The 27591-nt window shown below is 37.2% G+C and overlaps 1 protein-coding gene across 3 annotated transcripts in view; it reads right to left on the reverse strand.

Annotated features, from left to right (window-relative positions):
• Nucleotides 1-27591, reverse strand: part of Ctnna3 (catenin alpha 3) — a 1740232-nt gene that overhangs the window by 1671928 nt on the left and 40713 nt on the right. For all 3 annotated transcript variants that reach the window (XM_074078977.1, XM_074078976.1, XM_074078978.1), the window contains one exon: nt 11084-11187. In XM_074078977.1, the coding sequence (XP_073935078.1) occupies nt 11084-11182 (99 nt within the window). In that variant the 5' untranslated portion in view covers nt 11183-11187. Of the gene's footprint in view, nt 1-11083; nt 11188-27591 lie in introns of those variants that run through there.

Below are 27591 nucleotides of genomic sequence, written 5' to 3' on the forward strand. Positions count from 1 at the left end.
TTTGTCAGAGATAAGTATTGCTACTCCTGCTTGTTTTCGGGGGCCATTGGCTTGGTAAATCTTCTTCCAGCCTTTCATCCTAAGCATATGCTTATTTCTGTCGGTGAGATGAGTCTCCTGTAAGCAACAAATTGTTGGATCTTCTTTTTTAATCCATTTTGTCAAACGGTGTCTTTTGATGGGTGAATTAAGTCCATTAACATTAAGTGTTAGTACTGATAGGTATGTGGTGATTCCTGCCATTTAGTTATCTTAGTTGTTTGAAGGTTTGATTGTGTGTACCTAACTTGATGTTACTCTCTACTGTCTTGCTTTTTCTTATCCTGTGGTTTGGTGCTGCCTGCCTTTTCATGGTTGAGTTGGAGACAGTAAATATTAAGAGAGAACTACCACAGGAGTTAGTGATTCAATGTATAAGGCTCATAATTTCAAACCAACACAAATATGGTTTGCATGCAGCCCATCAGCAAATTAAAGACTAATGCTCAGTTTTAAATTGATTAGGTTGTGCCCATCTCTAAGTCAATAAATCCATTTTGTCTCATTTTTTTTGTAAAATTAAATATCGATCATCAATATTGAAGCTCATTGACCAGCACTTGACCTTTAATGCCCAAAACGCCCTTCTTTGATATTGTAGTTCCCTAATTCTAAAATACCATAAATTATAACACATACCATCAACTTAACCACTTCTTTTCAGAATATGTGAATAGTATCGTGTCAATATTGAGCCTTCCATATCCAAAGTAGAGCCAACGGATCTATTGTGATGCTTTGCATGCCCCCTCCGACACGCATGTAGAAATTTATTGCCATTGTAACATGTTGAGAGATGGGACTTCAAAGAGGTATTAGGTCATGAGGGCTCTGTTCTCATGAATGAATTAAAGTTGTTGTAGTAGAAGTAGTTTAGTTATAAAAGGGTGGCTCTCTCCCTCAATGCCTTCTGCCATATTATTACACAACAATGAGGCTTCACCAGATATGGCACCTTGATCTTGAACTACCCAGCCTTCAGAACCATAAGCCAAAATGAGCCTCTATTCTTCACAATTTACCCAATCTGCAGTATTAGGTTACAGCAGTAGAAAATGAACTAAGATGCCTATTATCCCAAGGATGGAGAAAACAGACAGAACAAAAAAGTGCTGAGAAGGCTTCACTGATCATCTTTTAGTTTCAAAGCTTACTTTCTTGGTCTTAACAAAGAGAATAGTTCGCTGGTAAATGGATGGAATTGGAGAACATCATTCTGAGTGAGGTTAGCCTGGCCCAAAAGACCAAAAATCGTATGTTCTCCCTCATATGTGGACATTAGATCAAGGGCAAACACAACAAGGGGATTGGACTTTGATCACAAGATAAAGTGAGAGCACACAAGGAAGGGGTGAGGATAGGTAAGACACCTAAAAAATTAGCTCGCATTTGTTGCCCTTAATGCAGAGAAACTAAAGCAGATACCTTAAAAGCAACTGAGGCCAAAAGGAGAAGGGGACCAGGAACTAGAGAAAAGATGAGATCAAAAAGAATTAACCTAGAAGGTAACACACATGCACAGGAAATTAATGTGAGTCAACTCCCTGTATAGCTATTCTTATCTCAACCAGCAAAAACCCTTGTTCCTTCCTATTATGGCTTATACTCTCTCTACAACAAAATTAGAAATAAGGGCAAAATAGTTTCTGCTGGGTATTGAGGGGGTAGAGGGGAGAGAGAGGGGGCGGAGAGGGTGGTAAGGGAGGGAGTATGAATTCATGGAGTAAAAGATGAGCTGTGACCAAAAAATAAAATATTAACAGTGGTGCCAGGTGTGGTGGTGCACACTTATCATCCCAGCAGTCAGAGGCTGAAGCAGGAGATTCTCAAGTTCGAGGCCAGACTGGGCTACACAGAAAGATGGTCAAAAAAAAAAAACTAGTAGTGTAGTGGATGGGGATGGTCAGAGAATCCAGAACAATAGTACAACAGTGGAACAATGTTGGAGTGAGTAGGAAAAAATAAATCAGAATCTAATAGAACAACAAAAGGTCTACAAAAGGTAGAGTTTAAGAGGAAGGGGAAAAAAAAGCTCCAGAAAGCAAGCCAAGAAGTGAGTCATGTGCAGCAACACCTGCCCACAACTAACCTGAACTACCAGGTCTGGTGGGGACACAGGGACCCTTGTGTGCTTGCCTCATGTGCTCCAACTGTATTTACAGCCTTTTACTCAATCAGCTACTGGTTTTTCTTACCCTTATTCTAATTTAAAGAGTAGCTTGTTTTTGCAACTATTGGTTTCTCAAGAAATAATATAACCTAACAACTTTCCCAGGGGAGCAGTTTTCTGGCAGTAAAAAAAAATGCAAAAATTGAAGAATTCACTTTATTAGAATTGACTCAGGTATACTGAATGACCTTAAAATTTAAAACATTATTGAAGCAAAATTATGTTTATTTCTTCATCCTAGCATGAAAATAATATCTTTATACTTAGTAAGACTTGAACAGACTTGAGCCTGTATTTAAGACATTTAATTTACTAACTTTTAATGTTACTTGTCGAAATATAGTCAAAACTCCAATGTGTGCTTATAAAGTACTCTACAAGAACACTAAACATCTGCAGAATTGTCTTTGAGACTCTCTTAGAACCATCAAAATTAATTCTAATATACATTTTACTGATATAATAATCAGCAAGAATACAAAAAGAAGCTTGTAGATAAAACCAAGGAAGCACAAGTAAATGACACCATGCTCCTTCAAAATGATGTATAAAAATAACAAAATAATCACAAATTATGATTTTTTTTGTGAAGGAAATTATATTCTAGGAGGCTAAGAAGCCAAAGGGGACAGACATCCTCTCCCTGATACCTAGAAGTCAAAAGATCTCTCTGTAGAATAGGCAGAAATTAGCCCTTTGGTATCTTGTCATCTATTTGTATAAATTGATATGCATGATTGCTTGCTTGCTTTTTTTACTTGATTCTTTTTGTTTGGGGATCAAGGAGAAAAGAAAGAAATTATGTTGAGGGTGGGATGTGGCAGAAAGGTTCTGCATGGAATACAGGAGAAATGAAAAACAGTGTTTGGAAGAGCTAAGATTGACTGCTCCCCCATTATATTAGGCGTCTTTCCATGGCTGTGACAAAATATTTGATCTAGGGCTGGCAGAGTGCATTTAGTGGTAAGAGTGCCTACATAGCAAGCATGAGGCCCTGAGTTCAAACCTCAGTGCTGCAAAAAAATAAATAAACAAATACTTGATATGATCGATTTAAACGGAGGAAAGATTTATTTTAGCTCACAGTTCTAGAGGTTTCAGTCCATGGTCACTTAACCCCATTTGGGTCGGTGAGACAAAACATCATGGCAGGTAGTGAAGGAAAGCTGCTCACCTCATGGAGGCCAGGAAGCAAAGACAGAGAGAGAGGAGAGACAAGATCCCAATATTCCCTCCAAGGGCACATCCCAAATGACCTAACTTCCTTCCATTTGGCTCCCCCTCCTAAAATTCCACTACCTCCCACTAACACCACAGGTTGGTGACCAACTCTTTGACACACTTAAGATCCAAACCATTACACACATCCAGCCACTTGGACTGGGTTTGTCTCTAATATGGAGGAAAGATTAGGGAAGAGGCTGAAAGGGATTGTTTTCATAAAAAATTTTGTGGGACTCTAAGTATAAGTAAGCATTGCTTCATTAGAGTCTGAGTAACTGGGAAGCACAGCATTGGGAAGAGAGGCACTTTTTCTCTTCTGTAGGAGCCCAGAACCGTTCCTCCACCTTGAGGATTGGCAGCTTTGGAGGCTCTAGGACGGCTACTTTGTCATGTCCATTGCTAGCCTTACAATGGGCCTTATGGGAAGTCAAACAAAATAGGACTATATGGCAGATAGACTCATTTGTAAACATGAGTCACACCTCAGAGACTCCAAAGTTTGCAGACAGGGGAAAAGCAGAAGAAAGATTTTGCAGGAAAACCCCCACCATAGCGCAAGCAAAGTGAGGACAATTATGGAATCCTGGATTGCTACAGAACTTGCTTTGAATTTGAGTAGGAAGATAATTAGATTATGTAATTAGCTGACCTACATGGCTGGAACTCAAGGGAACCAGAAACATTGGGGCCACAGAATCCAGAGTATAATTCTGATAATAAAATGTGTTTGGAAACCAAAAGGATTTGTTAAATTCCTGGTAACAAGGTGATCTTTACGGTCCCTGAACAGCAGGAGTTTGTGAATCCAAACTTGAACATTTCTTCATTATCACTGTGACTCAACTTGTCTCTATTTCTCCACTTTTTTCTGTGTCTTTCAGTTTTGCACCTGGTGTAACTATTTAACTCTAGATAACTACTACATATCTCTCCATATATAGTCACTCCCAAAGAGAGGATAGTGAAGGAACTAAGGGCATGCCATCTTACAACATGCCAAATTGATATAGTGATTATTTCAAGCTGAAACCACTTAAGGAATGGCCATGTGGTCTCACTTTTCCTACATGTAGCAAGTCAAAAAGATTCTTTGGGGAGGAATGTCCTTCATACACCACAACTGGAAAATAGCTTGATTACCAGAGACTGTAATTGGCCTGCGATGAACCTAAACAAACTTTTTAAAGGAACCCTTAATTTCCACTAGCCTTTATGTCCTTCCCACCATATATCTCTTAGAAATATGCCTAGAATACACTATCATAGTTTAGATATTTACTTATCCTGTCATTCCTTCACAATCCTACTATTCTTTGTCTAAAAAGTATAAAAGCATCATACTTCAGTCTTTGCTGTCTTGTGTAGATCCCCATGTACATGTAAAATTAATAAAACGTTTATGCTCTTCCCATGTTAATCAACTCTTATATTAACTGGGTTCCTAGATTCAATCAAAAACCCACATAACAAGTAAGGGAAGTAGAGTGAATCTCTCCCCTACAACTGTAATAGTAACAACTCATGATCATCCTGCAGACACAGAACTCTCATGCCAGAGCACCTTGCAGGCTTCTTGTCTACCTACAATTGAGTGTCATTAAGTCAGTTCTCCCTCATTGCTTCCTCTGGTCAGCAGTGACCAGAGTAACAAAGTGACTTGACAACAAATGGAGACTTAACAAACAAAACCCCTAAAAAGGAGGCAATAGGAAAATAATGGTTCTGTGAGCTGTTCACGAATATTCTCATTCTCCTCAGAGTACAGGGCAGGATTGCACAGCCAGCATCCACTTTGGCCACATGATTTGCTTTGATGAAAGCAACACAGGTGGAACTAACATAAGTCACATTTAGGTGGACCTGTTAGGAGCCAAGAATGATTCATCATGTTCTCTTGTCCCTGCTACAAGACAGAGAAAGTATATATTGAGGTGGAGTCTACACTAGCCTAGGTCTCTAAGTACCTGTATTGAGCAGACTCCAGCCAACTCATATTGGACTTATAGCTTGAACAGGAAACGAATTTTTATTGAGCCTCTGAGATTTGGGGATTATCTTATCACAAATATAACCTTGCCTACACTGACTAGTACAAGGATTACCATTTATTCTTAATCTTGACCCAGTGAGTATTGTTATGTAGTATGTAAAAGGTAATCCTAAGGGGACTCCTAGAAAAATTAAGTTAGAAGACACTACAGAAGCAAAAATAGGGAAAGGGCCAAGAAGTCCTATGAGAGTTAGGGGTGAGAACCAGAGAAATAACACTCATTAATGTTGATCTAACCCTACATTTACCTCTTGAAAACGTGGAATACATTTATACCATAAAATACATCTGAACCTTTGCCCAAAGAAAAAACTTTATAAGAGATAACACATTATAAGAAATTTATTATTTTTATTTTAAGGGATTTTGAGTGTCAATTCCTTTAACTCATGTTCAACATGAATATGACACACAATAAATTATACTTTGTAGCAAATAAGATTATTGATGGTTCCATTATGTAACAACGTAGCATGATCTAGCAGTTTATATCCCCTTCAGAGAGTATACAACACAGAGATGTAAATTCTTTTAAACACAATTCTGCATAAATAGATTATTTGCATTGCACTGCCAAACTTGGATCTTGAAAGTGATAAAGTGCAGATGCCTACAGTTGCAATCATAAAAATGTAATTGCTAAGAAAAAAAAATTATTTCTGACCCATCGGAGGAATTTATTACAGAAGGATGCAACTGTGTAAGTTATCACACAGAGAAAATGAAAGCAAATGATTGAAATATATCCCAGGCTGAACATCCCTGCGAGATGACCTAGTGATTTACCTGTGCTCAAGAGAAAAAAAATTGATTAAAGATAAATCAGGTTTAGTAGGGAAGACTCTGGTAACTATAAAAAGAGCAGAATAAAGATTTATGAATAAATGAATTTAGAAGTTGGAGTGACATAATGCTATCTATGACCAATTACTCTAAAAATTAAAGTGTAATTTTGACTTTGAGTTATATACAGAGATGGCAAGTAATTTCTGTAGAATCTTTAAAGCAAAAGAATGTAACATGAAGATAAACAATGAGTAAAGGTGAGAATATTTTAATGGGGCTACTAAATTTATAACTTTATCTGGTATCAGTATGAACTTTTGTCAAAATATTTTCCAGTATAATCAGAGACTATATCATATGATTATAAAAAGCCATATAACTACTCAAATAATAGCCAAGATGTAGAAACCACCGAAGAGTCTATTGACAGATAAATTACTAAATAAAATGATATAGATGGATAGGTAGATAGATAGATAGATAGATAGATAGATAGATAGATAGATAGATAGATAGATAGATGAATATTTGCTTAGTCATTTTAGAAAAAGGAAATCTTGGCTTTTGCCAACATGCATGAGCCTGGAGATATACTTATATTTCCAGACCCAGAGAAACAAACACTGTGGGATCTCGCTTACATGAGGAATCATAGAACAGAGTAAAATAACCATTTTGGTGGGGGAAGGGATTGGAAGATAGTGATCAAAGGGTACAAATTTTCAGTTATAAGATCAGTAAGTTCTGGGGATCTGATGTATAGCATAGTACCTATGGTTAACAATACTGTATTACATACTTGAAACTTACTAAGACAGTAGACCTTAAGTGTATTTCACACACATACAAAATGGGAATTACAGGTGGTGACAGATGTGTTCACTAATTTGACTGTGGCAATCAGTACATAATGTATAAATATATCAAATCATCATATCACACCTTGAATATATATAATTTTTCCAATTAGATATTTTAAACAAAAAATAACAGAAAAAAGTGATAATACATCTAGCCTAATGTTATACTAGAAAAATCACTCTTAATACAATTTAATGGGATCTTTTATTTGTGTGGACAAGTGACATATGATCAAAGTGTCAGATAAAAGAAGACTGAACATCAAATCTGACAAAGTCAGTTATTTTAAAATAATAACTCTCACTTTGAAATGTAGTGGGTTTTGACCAGAAGAATGCCATTACAGTGAAAATCAAGTGTGTCTGCATATAATTTTGTTGTGCTAGAATTCTGCTTTATGAGAGAGTTGCACATATAGGTATTATATCAATTATTAATATTTTTAATTTCATATGACTTCAATATTACTAGGATCTACAAAATTTTGGGATAGCCAAGTTACTGGTGAAATGGTAAGCCAAACCACTTTTAAGGAATCAATAAACATTTCAAAAACACTGACAACAATCAAGGATGATAAATTAGCATTACATTAACATGTGACTGAGAACTATTTGCCATGTCATCCTAACTCATCTACTTGCTGATCATGAAAAGTATAGATCCAGGTGCCACATGAAAAGCTCCTAAAATTAGCATAATCATAATTTTGTAAAGTTATATTCTTTCCAACCAAATAAAATTATTTCAGGTCATTTTCAGCCTTTTAACTTTCCAGGTGGAATCAATAAACATTTAGAGAGATGGTTATAATAGTTTTAGGACCTGCCAGAAAACATATACACACCCAGTGAGCAACATATCCTTTAATGTGAATTTCTGATGACTGCTATAGTGATGTACTTGACTAAAATGAAACATGTATTAGTTTCCATTAGGATATAAAAAGTAGTTTCCGCATGACACTTTCTCCACTCGTAAACAACACAGCAGCATCTTTGTGATTAGCAAGTTTTAAGTAACCGAATTGAATGTTTCAGTGTTATGGAATAAATAAGAATTATGCAGTGACATTAATGTACTTGTCTTTACTGTCCAGCTCCAAAATAAAGGTCATTTCTCTACCCCCTCTCCCTATAATTGCAAAGGAACAAAATCTTAAATGAGTTGTGAAAACTCATTTAAAACTTTTCAAAAAAAAATTTGGTGTTATGTATGAAAAAGCATGTAAAATCTCAAGTCTTGCCCAATTACTGTTGTATTTATTAACGAATGCTAGGGAAACAAAACAATTGATAGCAAAATTTTATATACAAAAATGTTCAGCATAGCACAGTAAAAACAAAACAAAAGCAGAAACTTAAGCATCCAAAATGTGAAACTACACTAAACAACTATGGTGAGGGTATATGATAATTTCGTTAAATTGTTCTTACAACAAATGGAGAAACTGGGCTGGGATGCAGTTCAGTGGTAGAGCTCTTGTCTAGCATGTATGAAGGACTGAAGGACAGACTGCAGGAGGTCCCAAAAGGTGATAAGTGGTCAAGGAGACACCTCTCCTCCTTAGGGAATGCCCATTTGCATCTGAAAGGCATCTCTGCCATCAGGCAATGCAAAAAGGCTATAAAACCCCACTCCCCACCCTGACCCATGGGATCACTGGTTTCCAGGTCCCCCTGCATTCTCCAACATGCAGTCTTTCTCTTCTCTTCTCTACAAATAAAATCTTTCCGACCTCTGCTGTTGGAGCCCGCCTGTACTTTCATCCTCAGAGCGGGCTCAAGAACCCTGAGCTCCTAAAATTCCTGCGCGTGTCATCTGTGCATCATGTACAAGGGTCTTGTTGCCAGAAAGGCCTCAAACTCATGATTCTGCTTCCTCAGCCTCCCAAGTAGCTAGAATTACAGACATACACCAGTGCACCCACTGAATATATATTCTTTCTATTAAAAAGTACTAAAAAGATTTTTTTTAAATACTCATAATTTTACTCTATTAGAAGGAACAGCCTCAAAACATTAATGTTTATTTCTGTTGGTAAAACTGAGTGTTGTTTAATTCTCTCTCCTCCTGTCCTTGGGGGTAGGAAGTGGGAGGATCGAGCTTATGGTTGTTTGGTTGTTTGGTTGGTTTGGGATTTGGGGATGCTGGGAGGAAGTTGTTTGGCTTTTCCAATTTTTTCAGTGAACTTTGTCAGAAAAGCAATAAATAAAGGTTTGTTGGGGTTTTTTCTTTCTAAAATGAAACCATTCAGTGCATGACTAACACAGGGACTGTAATGACATCTCCACAGTCATATAGGATCACTTTCACTTTTATGACTGCCAACATTGAGCTGGGCATGATGACACATGCATCTAATCCCAGCTACTCAGTAGCCAGAGGCAGGATGGTCACAAGATCAAGGACAACACAAGCAAAGTTAGCCAGACTTTATTTCAAAAACAAAAATACAAACAAAAGCCATGGGGGTATGGCTGACGTGATAGAGCCCTCCTCTAGCATGCATGAGGCCCTGGGTTCAATCCCCAGTACTGTAAAGACTGCTGCCGTTAATAATTAAGTGTCCTCAGGGAGGCACAGGTTTAGAACTGTCTTCCCAGGAGGGATCTCAACACGTGTTAAGTAGAAACGTGCACAAAGTCTGTTCTCCGTGTTCCTCCCCTTTCTGTTACCCATCTCACACAGAAGATTAAGTACACACTTTTAAATGACCAGAGATAAGGTCAGTGCAATTTCTCACCCAAGTAAACCTTGAGCATTTTGAGGCCCTAGAAAATGGTCCTAGGAGGCATAACTTAAGGTAAGCCTAAAGAAGAGTTCCCTAATGAATTTTGAGTTACAGATCAAAAATCTTAAATGTACACTAATGTGTGTTTCCTCAAGCTCCTCTTTAAGAAAATCTAATACATTAAATTTGGACTTACATAAGAAATAAGTAAGTAATTATTATACATATTATCACAGGATTATTTACTTTATGACAGGCTTTATCACAGAATTCCTTTAAGTAGATGCGTTTCCCATATATTTTGATATTTTAAAGATAGTATCCTATTTGACGACTGAGCCATCATGTCTCTTGGGGCAAGCCACTGAAATTCTCTAAATAATAAAGATCATTTTTATCCAAGCATGGTGGAAAACACCTTTAATCTCAGAACTTGGGAGGCTATGGCAGGAGGATGGAGAATTTGAGGCCAGCCTGGTCTATATACAAGGCACTGCCCCAAAAAGGAAAACCAAAAAACACAAAGATGGTTTTTCACCATGCTGCCTGCCTCACTCAGTTTTCATAACTATCAAACAAGGTAATTGATATAAAGTTATTGTGGAAATTATATATACAACTGGTGTGGTAACACATGCCTGCAACTCCAGCACTTGGGAGGCTGAGGCAGGAGGATCACGAGCTCAAGGCCAGCCTGGCCTACATAGCAAGACCCTGTATCCAAAAAAACTACATATACATATTAATCCTGCTATTAATGTTAAAGAAGAGCTGGAAGAAAGCATTCAGAATTTTATCACTACCAAATACATATTTTTTCCTTTTTTGTGTGTGTAACTTCGATTACAAGTTTGAACCAACATGCCCAGCTTATCATGTGGTATTTTTGTTGTGGGGGAGGTCGTTTTGTCTTGTTTTTTAGCATAGGATAACAGAGGATTTCATTGTGATATTGCCATGGGTGCACACAGTGCACTTTGGAAAAGTTCACCCCCCTATTATGTTCCCAGGACTCCTTTCCCTTCTCCTCCTTTTCCAAACAGTATTTTCTGGGCTTCATTTTTTTACATTTTAATACCAGCTTAAATATAGGACAATTTTTGATGACATACTCATGTCTAAAACTTAAATCTTTCCTTGGCTTATGATTTTTTTTTCACACTTTGTAATTCTTCTAAAAAACAGTTGCTCCACATCATAGCCCCCATGGTATCAATACCTGGATTATGAGAGGCTCCAGAAGCTTCTCCACAGTGAATGTCTGGACCTGGAGATCCTGAGGGTCGATACTCAGTGTGACTGGGGTTTCAGCCGACATGTTGCCTGTGCACAAACACACGAAGACAATGCTTATCAGTAAAGGGGAAGCTCTCTAAAGAGCACTTGTGAAAATCATAGAATAGCTGAGATTCTTCCTGATGTCAGTCACAGTCCTCAGAGGATCAGGGTGCCCAATCCACCATCAGAGAAACAAAATATTCCCCAATTGTTCTCTGAGGTCATGCTGTCTGGGCTTAGGTGCTCTAACAAGTTAATCTATACCAGTAAAGTCATAACTAAATTAAAAAAACATCAAAGGACTTTAAATTTGATCAGTAATCTTAAGGAAAAAGAACTGCCAACTCGGTGAGACCCATCCCACAGTATGCAAGTCCCTTGACTTCCATGCATAATTTGCCTATTCTTGGCAATGATGACTTAGCTAAGAAGCCAGGTAGGACTTAGAAAGACAAAGAGTATGTCTCTACTGTTTTGGAGGTTGTTTATTTGATGGTTTTGATTGAAGAAAAATGGTATAGCAATTTATTTTCTTGTATAGAAAAGAAACTAATATGAATCTGCACAGTTATTGTTTAAAAAAACAGAAGCCACTAAGAAGGCATTGATATTTGAACAAGACAAAGTAAGAAAAAATAATAATTATAAGCCATTTTTAAGACATTAACATTATCCTTAAGAATCAATCCAGAGAGATTCCAAGATGGCGGCTAGAGGTAGGAAGCAGAAAGCGAGCCTCCTATAGTGAAATCTTGGAGAGACGCTGAAGACACACTTTGCAAGCATAATCACCGAGAAAAGGCATAACTTTGACTCCTCCACATCTCCAGCCGGTGCAGAGAATCTGCACTTCACGTTAAACGGAGAACCGAGGAGGCCCCCGGGGCCGCCAGTGGCCGGCGCCCATACGGCTTGGGAAGACGCGGACCAGGTGAGCTTCGCGGTACCGCGGTTCCCCCACAGACAAGCCTGGGCCAGAGCAGCATAGCCCCCTGGACAGACTGACCTCCACCCGGGAAAAAAAAAAGAGAAACTGAGTACTAAGCAATAAGAACAGTTAAGACACGCTGGAAAGAGGGTGGGGCGCCCTGAGCGCTGAAGATTGGGGGAAGGGAATCCTTCCCGGGACTGTAAAGAAACGAGCCGGGCGGGCCGGAGAGGCTCTGGCGGGAGCGGGGCGCGCCAGCAACCAGGAGCAGGGACGCTTGTGAGAGGAGGGAAGACCCACTTCCCACGTGAACTGTAAATAAACACGCAGGCCTCACAACGCGGGGCAGTGTCGCCTTTCCCAGTGCTTGGAAAGGGAAAAGCCTGTAGCAGAGGCCCCCCTCCCCCGCACAGGAGAACTCTGAGCAAACAAAGCCTGTGGGACCAGGTGAGTGCTAAGCTCACCCCAGAGATCTGCATAAATAACGCCGCCAGCTACAGGCTGAGAGCAGCAGGCAGGCAAGCCACAGTTGCAGATACCACTCTCAGAACTGCCTCCAGACGCTTTTTTTTCTTTTTCTCCCTACCTTTGATGAGAGAACAACCGAATTACACCTGCAAGCCGAAAAACTTACTGAAACTATTGCATTTGAACTGGGGACACTTGGTGGGGCTTTTTTTTTATTTTTTCTTATGTGTGTGTGTGAGTGTAGTTTTGTTCTACTTTATGCATCCCCTTTGATGAGACAACTACAGAACAACATCTGAGGCACGAACTCCAGGACTGGAGATTAAGACGGACATCCAAATTATTAAGACTGAAATTGCATTGCATATAAACTTGGAAGTTTTTTGGATTTTTTTTTTTTAATTTCCTATTTTCCATTTTATTTTAATTCATTTTTATAAATAGATATTACTTTCATATACTTATTTTTTATTTTTTTTATCTTTGATTTTCAATCCTCTCTCTGTCTCTCTATTGTCTGTTCAGCTTACTGTCGATTAGTACACTAACACTCCCTGTTTATACCTTTGAAACTCTCTTGTCTGATACCTTGTTCTGCTTTCTCCCTCTTGTCTGTGTATTTGTTTTCCCCTTTTCTTTAACTTCTTGCTTTCCATCACAGCTCACCCTACCATGCTAAAAATTATCATTGTTATTATTACAAGCTAGCAAATACTTAATTGCACACAGTACAGGGACAGTAACAACACCAAAGACAATGACAGGAAGACAGAAAAAACAAGGAAACCAGTTTCCCCACAGCAAAAAATTAGTACAGGAACCAGAGGGGAATGAAGAGAACAGAAACTCAGAGCCAGACTCCAACAAAATGAAGATAAACTATGCCAAAGGACCCAATGAAGCCTACAAGAATAATTTAAAAGAAGACATACTACAAGTACTCAATGAGAAGTTTATAGAGATGATACTGGATAGGGTCAACCAAAATGTACAGGAGACACTCAAGAAATTCCAAGACAATAAAAATAGAGAATTTGAAAAAGCAAAAGAAGAAATAAAGGAAACCATAGAAGCACTGTATAAACACCAAAGTGAAAGAGAGAACACAATGAATAAATGGATAAATGAACTCAGGACAAAAATAGACAACAATAAAGAAGAAAACAGCCAGGATATGGAAAACCTCAGAAAAAAGAACGAAACAGAACTGCAAAACAAAACGGAAAGCCAATCCAGCAGAATAGAACAAACAGAAGACAGAATCTCAGAACTTGAAGATGAAATGGTAATTAAAGGAAAAACTGAAGAACTATTAATTAAACAACTCAAGACCTGTGAAAAGAAAATGCAAGAACTCACCGACTCCATCAAAAGACCAAACTTGAGAATCATGGGCATCGAAGAAGGAGAAGAGGTGCAAGCGAAGGGAATGCGTAATATATTCAACAAAATAATAATGGAAAATTTCCCAAATCTAGAGAAAGATATTCCCATACAAATGCAAGAGGCCTCCAGGACACCAAACAGACCAGATCAAAATACAACTACTCCACGACATATCATCATTAAAACAACAAGTTCAGAAACTAAGGAAAGAATATTGAAGGCTGTAAGAGAGAAAAAACAAGTAACATACAAGGGTAAACCCATCAAAATCACAGCAGACTTCTCAACAGAAACATTAAAAGCAAGAAGAGCGTGGGGTGAGATCTTCCGGGCACTGAATGAAAATAACTTCAACCCCAGGATACTCTACCCAGCAAAGCTATCATTCAAAATAGATGGAGCAATAAAAGTCTTCCATGATAAGCAGAAACTAAAACAATATGTGACCACAAAGCCACCATTACAAAAGATTCTGCAAGGGATCCTGCACACAGAAAGTGACACCCAACATAACCATGAAAAGGCAGGCAGCACCAAACCACAGGATAAGAAAAAGCAAGACAGTAGAGAGTAACATCAAGTTAGGTACACACAATCAAACCTTCAAACAACTAAGATAACTAAATGGCAGGAATCACCACATACCTATCAGTACTAACACTTAATGTCAATGGACTTAATTCACCCATCAAAAGACACCGTTTGACAAAATGGATTAAAAAAGAAGATCCAACAATTTGTTGCTTACAGGAGACTCATCTCACCGACAGAAATAAGCATATGCTTAGGATGAAAGGCTGGAAGAAGATTTACCAAGCTAATGGCCCCCGAAAACAAGCAGGAGTAGCAATACTTATCTCTGACAAAGTAGACTTCAAACCTACATTGATCAAACGAGACAAAGAAGGACATTCCATACTAATAAAAGGGGAAATAGACCAAAAGGAAATAATAATCATCAATCTGTACGCACCCAATGTCAACGCACCCAATTTCATCAAACATACCCTAAAAGACCTAGAAGCATATATAAACGCCAACACAGTGGTTGTGGGAGACTTTAACACTCCATTATCATCAATAGATAGGTCATCCAAACAAAAACTCCATAAAGAAATCCAAGATCTAAAATATGCAATAGATCAAGTGGACCTAGTAGATGTCTATAGAACATTTCATCCAACCTCTACACAATATACATTCTTCTCAGCAGCCCATGGAACCTTCTCCAAAATAGATCATATCCTAGGGCACAAAGCAAGCCTCAGCAAATATAAGAAAATAGAAATAATACCGTGCATACTATCTGACCACAATGCAGTAAAAGTAGAACTCAACAACAAAAGTAAAGACAAAAAACATGCAAACAGCTGGAAACTAAATAACTCATTACTTAATGAAGAATGGATCATCGATGCAATAAAAGAGGAAATTAAAAAGTTCCTAGAAGTCAATGAAAATGAAAACACAACCTACCGGAACCTATGGGACACAGCTAAGGCAGTCTTGAGAGGAAAGTTTATAGCCATAAGTGCATATATTAAAAAGATTGAAAGATCCCAAATCAATGACCTAATGATACATCTCAAACTCCTAGAAAAACAAGAACAAGCAAATCCCAAAACAAATAGAAGGAGAGAAATAATAAAAATAAGAGCTGAAATCAACGAAATAGAAACCAAAAAAACCATACAAAGAATTAATGAAACAAAAAGTTGGTTCTTTGAAAAAATAAACAACATCGATAGACCCCTGGCAAACCTGACTAAAATGAGGAGAGAAAAAACCCAAATTAGTAGAATCAGGAATGCAAAAGGGGAGATAACAACAAACACCATGGAAATCCAGGAAATCATCAGAGACTACTTTGAGAACCTATATTCAAATAAATTTGAAAATCTAAAAGAAATGGACAGATTTCTAGATACATATGATCATCCAAAACTGAACCAAGAGGAAATTAATCACCTGAATAGACCTATAACACAAAATGAAATTGAAGCAGCAATCAAGAGTGTCCCCAAAAAGAAAAGTCCAGGACCTGATGGATTCTCTGCTGAATTCTATCAGACCTTTAAAGAAGAACTGATACCAACCCTCCTTAAACTGTTCCATGAAATAGAAAGGGAAGGAAAACTGCCAAACACATTTTATGAAGCCACTATTACACTTATCCCAAAACCAGGCAAAGACACCTCCAAAAAGGAGAACTATAGGCCAATCTCCTTAATGAACATTGATGCAAAAATCCTCAACAAAATAATGGCAAACCGAATTCAGCAACACATCAAAAAGATTATCCACCACGACCAGGTAGGCTTCATCCCAGGGATGCAGGGGTGGTTCAACATACGAAAATCAATAAACGTAATAAACCACATTAACAGAAGCAAAGACAAAAACCACTTGATCATCTCAATAGACGCAGAAAAAGCCTTTGATAAGATCCAACATCATTTCATGATAAAAGCTCTAAGAAAACTAGGAATAGAAGGAAAGTTCCTCAACATTATAAAAGCTATATATGACAAACCTACAGCCAGCATTATACTTAACGGAGAAAAATTAAAACCGTTCCCTCTAAAATCAGGAACCAGACAAGGATGCCCACTATCTCCACTCCTATTCAACATAGTACTGGAATTCCTAGCCAGAGCAATTAGGCAAGAAGAAGGAATAAAAGGAATACAAATAGGTAAAGAAACTGTCAAAATATCCCTATTTGCAGACGACATGATCCTATACCTTAAAGACCCAAAAAACTCTACTCAGAAGCTTCTAGACATCATCAATAGCTATAGCAAAGTAGCAGGATATAAAATCAACATAGAAAAATCATTAGCATTTCTATACACTAACAATGAGCAAACGGAAAAAGAATGTATGAAAACAATTCCATTTACAATAGCCTCAAAAAAAATCAAATACCTAGGTGTAAACCTAACAAAAGATGTGAAAGACCTCTACAAGGAAAACTATACACTTCTGAAGAAAGAGATTGAGGAAGACTATAGAAAGTGGAGAGATCTCCCATGCTCATGGATTGGTAGAATCAACATAGTAAAAATGTCGATACTCCCCAAAGTAATCTACATGTTTAATGCAATTCCCATCAAAATTCCAATGACATTCATTAAAGAGATTGAAAAATCTACTGTGAAATTTATATGGAAACACAAGAGGCCACGAATAGCCAAGGCAATACTCAGTCAAAAGAACAATGCAGGAGGTATCACAATACCTGACTTCAAACTATATTACAAAGCAATAACAATAAAAACAGCATGGTACTGGCACAAAAACAGACATGAAGACCAGTGGAACAGAATAGAGGATCCAGATATGAAGCCACACAACTATGAGCAACTTATCTTTGACAAAGGAGCTAAAAATATACGATGGAGAAATAGCAGCCTCTTCAACAAAAACTGCTGGGAAAACTGGTTAGCAGTCTGCAAAAAACTGAAACTAGATCCACGTATATCACCCTATACCAAGATTAACTCAAAATGGATCAAGGATCTTAATATCAGACCCCAAACTCTTAAGTTGATACAAGAAAGAGTAGGAAATACTCTGGAGTTAGTAGGTATAGGTAAAAACTTTCTCAATGAAACCCCAGCAGCACAGCAACTAAGAGATAGCATAGATAAATGGGACCTCATAAAACTAAAAAGCTTCTGTTCATCAAAAGAAATGGTCTCTAAACTGAAGAGAACACCCACAGAGTGGGAGAAAATATTTGCCAATTATACATCAGACAAAGGACTGATAACCAGAATATACAGGGAACTTAAAAAACTAAATTCTCCCAAAACTAATGAACCAATAAAGAAATGGGCATGTGAACTAAACAGAACTTTCTCAAAAGAAGAAATTCAAATGGCCAGAAAACACATGAAAAAATGCTCACCATCTCTAGCAATAAAGGAAATGCAAATTAAAACCACACTAAGATTCCACCTCACCCCTGTTAGAATAGCCATCATCAGCAACACCACCAACAACAGGTGTTGGCGAGGATGTGGGGAAAAAGGAACCCTTTTACACTGTTGGTGGGAATGTAGACTAGTACAACCACTCTGGAAAAAAATTTGGAGGCTACTTAAAAAGATGGACATCGATCTACCATTTGATCCAGCAATACCACTCTTGGGGATATACCCAAAAGACTGTTACTCCAGAGGCACCTGCACATCCATGTTTATTGCGGCACTATTCACAATAGCCAAGTTATGGAAACAGCCAAGATGTCCCAGCACTGACGAATGGATTAAGAAAATGTGGTATCTATACACAATGGAATTTTATGCAGCCATGAAGAAGAACGAAATGTTATCATTCGCTGGTAAATGGATGGAATTGGAGAACATCATTCTGAGTGAGGTTAGCCTGGCTCAAAAGACCAAAAATCGTATGTTCTCCCTCATATGTGGACATTAGATCAAGGGCAAACACAACAAGGGGATTGGACTATGAGCACATGATAAAAGCGAGAGCACACAAGGGAGGGGTGAGGATAGGTAAGACACCTAAAAAACTAGCTAGCATTTGTTGCCCTTAACGCAGAGAAACTAAAGCAGATACCTTAAAGCAACTGAGGCCAATAGGAAAAGGGGACCAGGAACTAGAGAAAAGGTTAGATCAAAAAGAATTCACCTAGAAGGTAACACCCACACACAGGAAATCAATGTGAGTCAATGCCCTGTATAGCTATCCTTATCTCAACCAGCAAAACCCCTTGTTCCTTCCTATTATTGCTTATACTCTCTCTACAACAAAATTAGAGATAAGGGGAAAATAGTTTCTGCTGGGTATTGAGGGGGGGAGCGGGAGGGGGTGGAGTGGGTGTTAAGGGAGGGGGTGGGGGCAGGGGGGAGAAATGAACCAAGCCTTGTATGCACATATGAATAATAAAAGAAAAATGAAAAAAAAAAAAAAAAAAAGAATCAATCCAGTGAGGTTTTTGCATAAGAATCCATATATTCTTAAGCATAATCAAATGATCATAGGTGTTATATCATAATATATTCAGATTGACCTTCATAAATTAACACATCATTAGACCCACAAATCTGTATTAACCTATTCACAGACAATAATCAACCAACAAGTATTTACTGAAGGTGCACAAAAGAGTAAAAAACATGTTTTTCCTATATTTTCAGGCTAGGAAAACAGAAATGTGCCCCTAGAAAATATCCTAATATACCCTATAAAACCCCTGGAAATAAAACCAAAAAAGAAGTAGAAAGTATTGAGTTTACTTTAGTTTTTTGGCTTATTACTTTAGCTATAAGGGCAGGTAATTATTTTCTTTTTACTTGACTAATGGTTATAAATGAATAGGTGGGTGGGTGGACAGATAGCCGACTGAGCACACATTTTCATGATGTGTGTCTTATCCAGGATCAATCCATTCAATTCTCCTCCCAATCTCAGTGATTCTAGGGGACAGGATTGTCCTCTTTCCTATACCTGTCCAACCTTTAAGAGATATATCAGAATCTCAGAGTAGCACCCATACTTCCTACAAACTCCCTCCCCTGAAAGTATATCCCAATTCTCAACCAGCCTTTTTCACCTCCCCTGGTCTAGTTCATAAGATCAGCACCTCTTTGCTCACCAACCTCTCCCACTCTACTGGGTCCTTCCTCTGGATCTGTACATGTGCCATTGTGTGTATTCAAAGATACTCATGATCTCTGTCTACAATCTGTGTGTAAGAAAAAAGAACAGTGCTTCACCAAGGCCTTCGTAACCTGATACACATGCAGAAAAAACCATCCTTTAACTAAAAATGCATCCTCCTTGGTTCGTATCTTGATGTACTCTGATTTAAATACATTTGGTTTAAACAAAAGAGTAGAGGAAATAACGGTAGAGTCCAGAAGCCTTAGTGCCTTTTAGATGTGATGCCAGATGATTACTCACAACTTTCTTCATACAACATGGGTATGTGAAGTTTTCTTGAGAATAATAGAAATCTTCAAATGGTTGTCCCTAGTGACTTAACATGTCATTTGTACATACCAAAATAGTGAATTTCAAATGTACTTATAATCAAATATAGTACTTCTAATTCTTTCATGTGTCTTCAGCAAAGTTTAATATTAAAAACAAAGGTAATTATACTGGAAGTCTCAAAGGAACCAATTATGACAAACTTTAATAATTTCTAAAAACATTTAAGTACAATTATATAGTCTAAGGTTTTCTATACTATTAAAACACTAATGTATGCTAATCACTTCATGTATGGTATCAAAATATTTTCTAGTCAACATAGGAAGTTAGAATAAACAGTTTGAAGTGGGGAAAAAAAGGACAACTTTCGTATTGAGTGTCCTAGGGTTACTCTTACCATGTTTTTAACAGGTAATATATATGTATGCATCTACTGAAAACTACAGTAAATGTTGATGGTTTTGTATAAAAACCATGAGGGTTGTTGACTGCAGAGATAGAACACGTTTTCTGAAATGTGTCACATTTTTAGACAGTTCTCTTATTGAACATAATCCAAATGGCCTCTTTAGAGCTCCTTTGCTCCCTTCAAGGCATCAAGCCTGTCCTTGTTCTCAGTCTCTGCTTACCTCCATCTTAAATCACAAAAGCACCTACTATTCCTTTATTTTTTAAAGGCCATTTTGCCTGAGAAATAATTACTCAAATTGTGTTAAATGCAAAAAATATTATTTAAATTTCTTTTCAAGTAAAAGCATGAATTTATATTATATTTATTAAATTATATTACATACAGATATATAAAATAACAAAACCTTACAATGTAGCCCTTTACTACTTTGCTTCTCCCTCCTTTTCACTGGTTTAATTTCCTGTCTTTTCTCAGCTTTTCTTTTTCTCAGCTCTTCGGCTGAAATACAGGAGATAGGCTTCAAGAAAGACTCCAGACATAACGGCCAAATGTCTTCTCTCAAATGCAGTTCTAAGACTGAAATGTTTTGGTTTGCTTTGCAATTTTGTTTTGATTTTGTTTTCAATCATTCCACCTACCACTTTGATTCCCTCTAATTCAGACAAATCCAAATTGACAGCTATTCCCTTGGTGACCTCGATGTATAGCCCAGAGCCAAACTACACAATAAGATATGTCTTTCAGTTTACAACCTTAGGGTTCTATCAAGTGAGTGCTCACAAAGGGTTTACTTGTTAACCTGCTTATGACAGGTACTGCCCTTCATAAAAACCGAGACTGCTGACTTTGCTTTGTTCTTTCATCTCAGGGACAAAACTAGAGGACATTGATGTGAACTGAAATGAGATCTAAGTGAAAATTCACAGCTTTTAAAAGCATGTCACTTCACTGCAGAATTCAAAATGGGCTTCCAAAGCTATGTGGAGCACCAGAAATTGGAAGCAAGGGAGAAAAGGAATTAAGAAGAGTGAAAATTACCTTTTTAGAATATTTTTCAGTATTTTCAGGTATCTTCTAAGGCACTGTTAATATCTTTAATTCACATTAAGTAGAGAAATTTGTTTGAAAGTTCATTTTTCCATAGTGAAAATTATAAAATAGTAAACCAAAAAGTCCTTGAGAACCTTGACTACCCATAATTATTATTCTTGAATAAATGCTGTTTCTTATAAAAATCTGTCCTGTTGGTAATCCTGATTGATTGGAGATGAGGGTAATAAGAGAGGCAAACTTTGCAAATGAATTGAAACAAGGTCAAAGATTGACAAATTGTCATCAACCTCTTATAGCAATACCACAACAGGAGTCCAAAGCAAAAATCTTACAGGTTGTAGGTGTTACAAAAGGCATTTGCATTTTAAAATCCAGAAAATCTTAAAAGTTAGGGGGTACTTCCCAAACATTCAAGAACACCTTACAATAACCTTCATTTCAACAATGTATTGGGTTTGGTGAATAGAAAGTATGAGAGGCTTACTGTAACATTAGATGGTAGTGATAACTTTTGCAAAGTTCTTTCTAAGGTTGACTTGAAATCTGTCACTTTTTAACTTCTATTCAATAGAGATGGTTTTATAAAGTACAGAAAGTATATGCTTGGAGATAGACTAAGATAAAATTCCAGTTTTCAGAACCCAAGGAGAACAAATTTCTTAACAGTAGAATACAATAGACAGACCTCAAGAGAAGGCAAATCCACCCATATGGATCCTTCCCTTCTCCCCAGACTGTTCCACAATACCTGAATTTTCATTTTATCCCCAGCTTGAAGTTAAATTTAATTCAATTTAAAATTCATTTAGTTTAACGTGCATTTTATTTTTAAATGCAGTTGATTGTGAGAGGTCATAAGGAGCACACATTTGTCATACATTACTATGAACTAACTCATTGCTCTCCATCTAATGCCCCATGCATGTCTCTATTACAGACACACCACATTGTATTTCAGTCGTGCCCTGGCAGCAAAGAGAGGGATGTTAGATCACATAGATGTGCAGACAGGCCAGTGGAAAATTTCACCCACTTCCAAAATTTGCCTGGGGGTTGTTATTCCCTCACAAACATAAAAAAATTTTTCCCAGGCTACTGACATGACTCAAGTGGTAGAAGACCTGCCTAGCAAGCATAAGGCCCTGAATTCAAAACCCCCATACCACCACCAAAAAAAAAAAAGACTTTTCCACTTGGTCCTCCCCACAATAACACTTACCCCTTCTGACCAAAATCCAGAGCTCAGGTTCCTTTTAGCAAAGTAGTAACTCTTCTACATAAGTTAATATGTTCTGTAGGATGGCTCAGAAACCTATTTCTAATATGGTTCCAACAGAAAAATCCCTAATACCAAATATTTAATGTTTTTTAAAAATAAATGTTAGTAACACAATTAATTTATAAAGTGATGGTTGATTCTTAACTTTAAGATTATTAAATTTCCTAGGTACAAGTGGTGTACATCTATAATTCTAGCACTAGGGAGGACAAGACAGGAGGATTGTGAGTTCAGGGCCAGCCAAGGCTACATAGCAAGTTCCAGGCCAACCTGGGCTACATAGCGAGACATTGTTTCAAAAAAAAAAAAATTAAGTTCCATGATACAGTCATCGTGCTTACCTAATTAGTCCAATTTTGTACTCACTTTCGACTATATTGATCAAGTCTTTTACTTTTCAAGTCTTTTATTTTATCTGGACAAATAATTTTTAATTCACCCCTATATGCAGAATTTTGCTTTGTCTCTCTAACAGCACTTCATCCTATAGAATATGGACTTCTATTCTTGCAAGTCAATACTTGATTTTGGGGAACTCAACACATCAACACTCCCTGCTAGTTTCCCATTTATCCATTAATTTATTCCTAGGCAAGTCCCTGAGCAAGTGTGGGCTTGGCAGGAAAACTGATTTTAATACCATTGTAAATCTCAGCTAATAAACATTTTAAATATGATTTTCAACCAGTTACTAATCACTTTTGTGTGAAATAATCCTCTTTTTTTTTTTCATTTTGCCAAGAAAATATATCATGGGGTGGCTTTTCCAAATGTTTTACTCATACCTTCCTATTTAAGAGTTCAATTTTTTGAAGAACCCAGTTTGACATGATTTGTTCTTGGAGAATCCATGTTGATTATTAATAATTACTGCTATTCATTTACAGTAATTTAGCTCCATTTTCCTAGTTTGGTACCTAGATGTTTAGTTTGATTTTAAAGAATACTTTTTCATTTCTTTCGGAAATAAAGGATATTTGTCTTTCCTTATGCGTTAGGCAGTTAGAGCTGCTATAACAAACACACCATGGAGTGAGTGGCTTAAGGAACAAATATTTAATTTCTCACAGTTCTAGAAGCTAGAAAGTCCAAGATCAAGGTGTGGGCAGATCTGTTGTCTGAGGAGGGCCTGTCTTCTGGTTTGCAGACAGTTGCCTTCTCCTTGTCCTCACATGGTGGAGAGCAGAGCATGCCATGTCTCTTCACTTAAGGGCATGAACGCCAGTTATGAGGGTTCCACTCTTATCACCTAATTATCTCCTAGTGGCTCTGCCTCCTAATCCCATCACCTTGAGGGTTAGGATTTCAGCATATGAATTTGTTAGGCATGTATACATTCAGTCCAAAGCACCCTGCTTCCTAGCACATCTGTCATCTCTCAGTGACTCCCAGAGCAGTTTCTATAATTGCATCTGCAGATCATTTTAGAATTAAGGATATACTACTTCAGGATATACATACTTCAAATATCTTAAAGATACCCGGCTATCTCCTTTATTTTCATCATCTAGAATTTCAATTCTTTTTGGCTAAATTAAAAAATATTACTAGGTAATACAAGGTTAAGCAAAGTAGATAGTGAAAGCAAGTCTTTCTCACGTTCCTGATTTCCCTCCCAGAGGCAATTACTCCGGTCATGTATTCATAGAGTTCCAGAGATGTCATATGTAAGACCAATATGCAAATGTCTTATATTTGATACAAATTATAAAATCCTTGCTTTTCCACTTATTTCAATTCCCTCATACCAATCTTTTTTCCATCTTTGACATCAGAGTCTATGTGCATTATCTGTCATCTATAATATGCTATCATCTGGTTCATTCAGCATATCTATTACTTCTCAAACCATAGCTGTGCAATCCCCTTTTCCTTACCATCAGCCTGTCCTGTCAGCTTGACCAAATGAGAAGTGTTTTAGGCTTCCCAACATTATTTTCCCAAGTTTCTCTCCTTCTCTTTTATTTGCTTTTAGTAACGTGCCCCTCTTCTCATCTTTGATTCATATTCTTTTCAGTTTCTTACTCCTTACATGGATACACCAGGGTTGGTGCAATGATTATTGTTGTACACATGATTATTTATGTAGCACTTAAATACATCAGCCATAATCCCAGATTCTGGTGAAAGAAAACATATTAAAGCCTACCCCCTGTCAACTACGTGTCTTCTTTCTTCATTTTTAACAAATCATGCTCTCCTTATGTCATCTATAGTCTCTTAAAATCATACTATTTAACCCAACATTGTTGAAATATGCCTCAGCTAAAGTCTAGGATATATGTGTAACTGTGTCTAACATTGTGTTATTTAGGATTATTCCTTCTACAATAAAATAGTCACTTTCTCCCAAACCATTCCATAGATATGGACAAGAACTGCCCCTCCCCCATCCTCATGCTTTGGAAGAATCCATGACACCAAGGTGATATACCCACCCAGAGCCCACACTTACCCTTCCTGACACACTCCAATTACCAGCACCCCTACTCAACCAGTACAAAATTGCTTCCAGTGCGGATGCTAGCCTCTTCTTCTAAAAGTAATGACTGAACATGCACAACCCAACACCTAAGAAGTAACCAGAAAACAACTGTTGGCTAATGAGTACAGTTGGAACTTGGGTGTGCAATCTGGGCTGACTGCTTGCAGCTCTTGGAGGCCCCTCAAGTGCATGGGAGAGCCAGAAGTGGGAGGAAAAGGGGGCAGAGATGAGCTTCCTCTCTCTCCACCTACTCAATCCACTGAGAAAATCCAAGGAATCCATGAATTCTAAATTCAAATCTGCCCTTGGTCATTTTGAAGGTGTATTTCTCAGGGTAGAACTTACTTTGGCAGCCTGTTACCTTGATTTGGACGCCATGCTGGCATCCATTTCTACCTTTACTCGGTTCACTACACATGCTAAGGATGGCCTGCCCAAGCTCTCTTACACTCCTATCACCAAGTTGCTCCCTATTTATCAGGTGCGATTTTTTCATTGCTTCTTCAGTAGTCCAAAATATATAATTTTCAAAGAAGTAGGGTAAAAAGTCATCTGCTGTTCTACTTCTGAGAGAAAACTTCTTAAATTTTCAAAATGTATCATCTGTTACACAAACAGGTATCTTTTAAGCTGGACCAGAAAAGGTCTTGATCTAATAAGCTTCTGCAAATATTTCCTTACTCCCCCATCCAAATGCTCTCTGCTACTATTCTTTCCTTAAGCATAAGATTTCCACAGAAAAACATGTAGTCACTATATGTATATTTCTCTACTCCTCTTATTAAAATTACTTTGTGAAAAGTCAGTTCCATTCATAAGAAAATAAATAAGTAAATAAAAAATGTTAAATATTCAAAAAAATCCATGATTTAATAATATATCTGAGATTGCATTTGTTTTTCCAAGTGCTATTTTATTATTTATTATTGACCTTCTCTTGTGTTATTTCTCCTGATAATTACTGTACATTATTTTTATTAACTCAGTTCTTTCTATGCTCTAATCATTATCATAAAAATGTGTTTGTTTTGTACATATTCAATTGTATTTGATGATTTTATCTGAGGTAGGTTTCTCTTCCATAAGTTTAAAGCTCTTTCTGTCTACAAGTCTTCCTCCAAAAGTGTCTTTAGGCTTCATGAAATCCATTATGGATCACATTTAGTAAAATCCTATTTAACAAGATATAAACAGGAAATATTTTTAGTAGATGTCAGTGTCTACCATCATCACAAATGCTAATCTATGCCTAATATTAGAAGAAAGGGTAAGCAACTAATGAAAGACTGCAAAATACTGAAATAATGTTATAAAAGATTCATCATGGTAATTTTCATTAAGAATTTATCTTGAGTGCATAAGCAAACTGTAGTCTCACTATCCTCCATCACCATCCCTCAGAAAGATTAGCATAACGTAGTCAGGAATACCTTGAAGAATTGGAACAAAATGATAATTGGAAAAAGTTATCTAAACCATCATAAGCAAGTTTCAGTAAAGAAAAGGAAATGGGGCAGGATTTTCTGCACAATATCATCACAACTGATTTTATAGAATTCTGTCCTAGCTAGACTGAAATAAAATGGAAAGAGGGTAACTATAATATAAAACTTCTACCATGGGGTTAGGAATGTAGCTCAGTTAGATCACTTGCCTAACATGCTTGAGGCCCTGAGTTTGATCCCCACCACTGTAGGGAGGGAAAGAACAAAAGAAGGAAAGAAGGAGGGAAAAAGGGAAGGAAGGAAGGAAAGAAGGAAGGAAGGCTTGCACTATAGTCTCTGCACACACCTGCTTTCCAAGTCCACCTCCATCCCCAACCCTATCCCTACCTCACTGCTCCCTGCTGACTTATTTGGGCTGCCATGAAAAAATATACACATGGTCTACTCACTTGGTATGCAAAAGGATCTGAAGTTTGTCATAGAATCAATAAAATCATGCAATTGCCAGATATTATATGTAATAAAGGAATAGTTGAGTTTCATTCTTTTCAGGTGCTCTTCTTATATTCTATACTTTTTATGTGTTTATTTAGAGAACAGCAAACTATGTAACCTCTTCTACCTAGCCTTTTGGTCAACTATAAGAGCAAAATTATATGAAAACAGAAGTACCCCTAGACTATAGGGCATCACTCATTTATCTATTGATTAATTTAACTTATATTTATTGACTATCTATTCTGTGCTACTCATGGGGAGAGATACCAGAAATAATAAACATAATAAAAAATAAATTATTTAGTATATTAGAAGATGACATGTGCTATTTTAAAGAAGAAAAATAAAACACAATAAGTGGGCTTAGGTGATAGAGAAATTGGGAGGCTTCAGTCTTAAATAAGACCAAGATTAGCTTCATTGAGAGGTGATATTTGAGAACACTTTGAGAAGACAAGGTAAGGCAATTCTTAGAGATACCCGGGAAAAGATCAGTGCAGACAGATGCAGCAGCAAGGAGAAACCAGA

The sequence above is a fragment of the Castor canadensis genome, chromosome 7, assembly GCF_047511655.1.
Source record: "Castor canadensis chromosome 7, mCasCan1.hap1v2, whole genome shotgun sequence".
Classification (NCBI taxonomy): domain Eukaryota; kingdom Metazoa; phylum Chordata; class Mammalia; order Rodentia; family Castoridae; genus Castor; species Castor canadensis.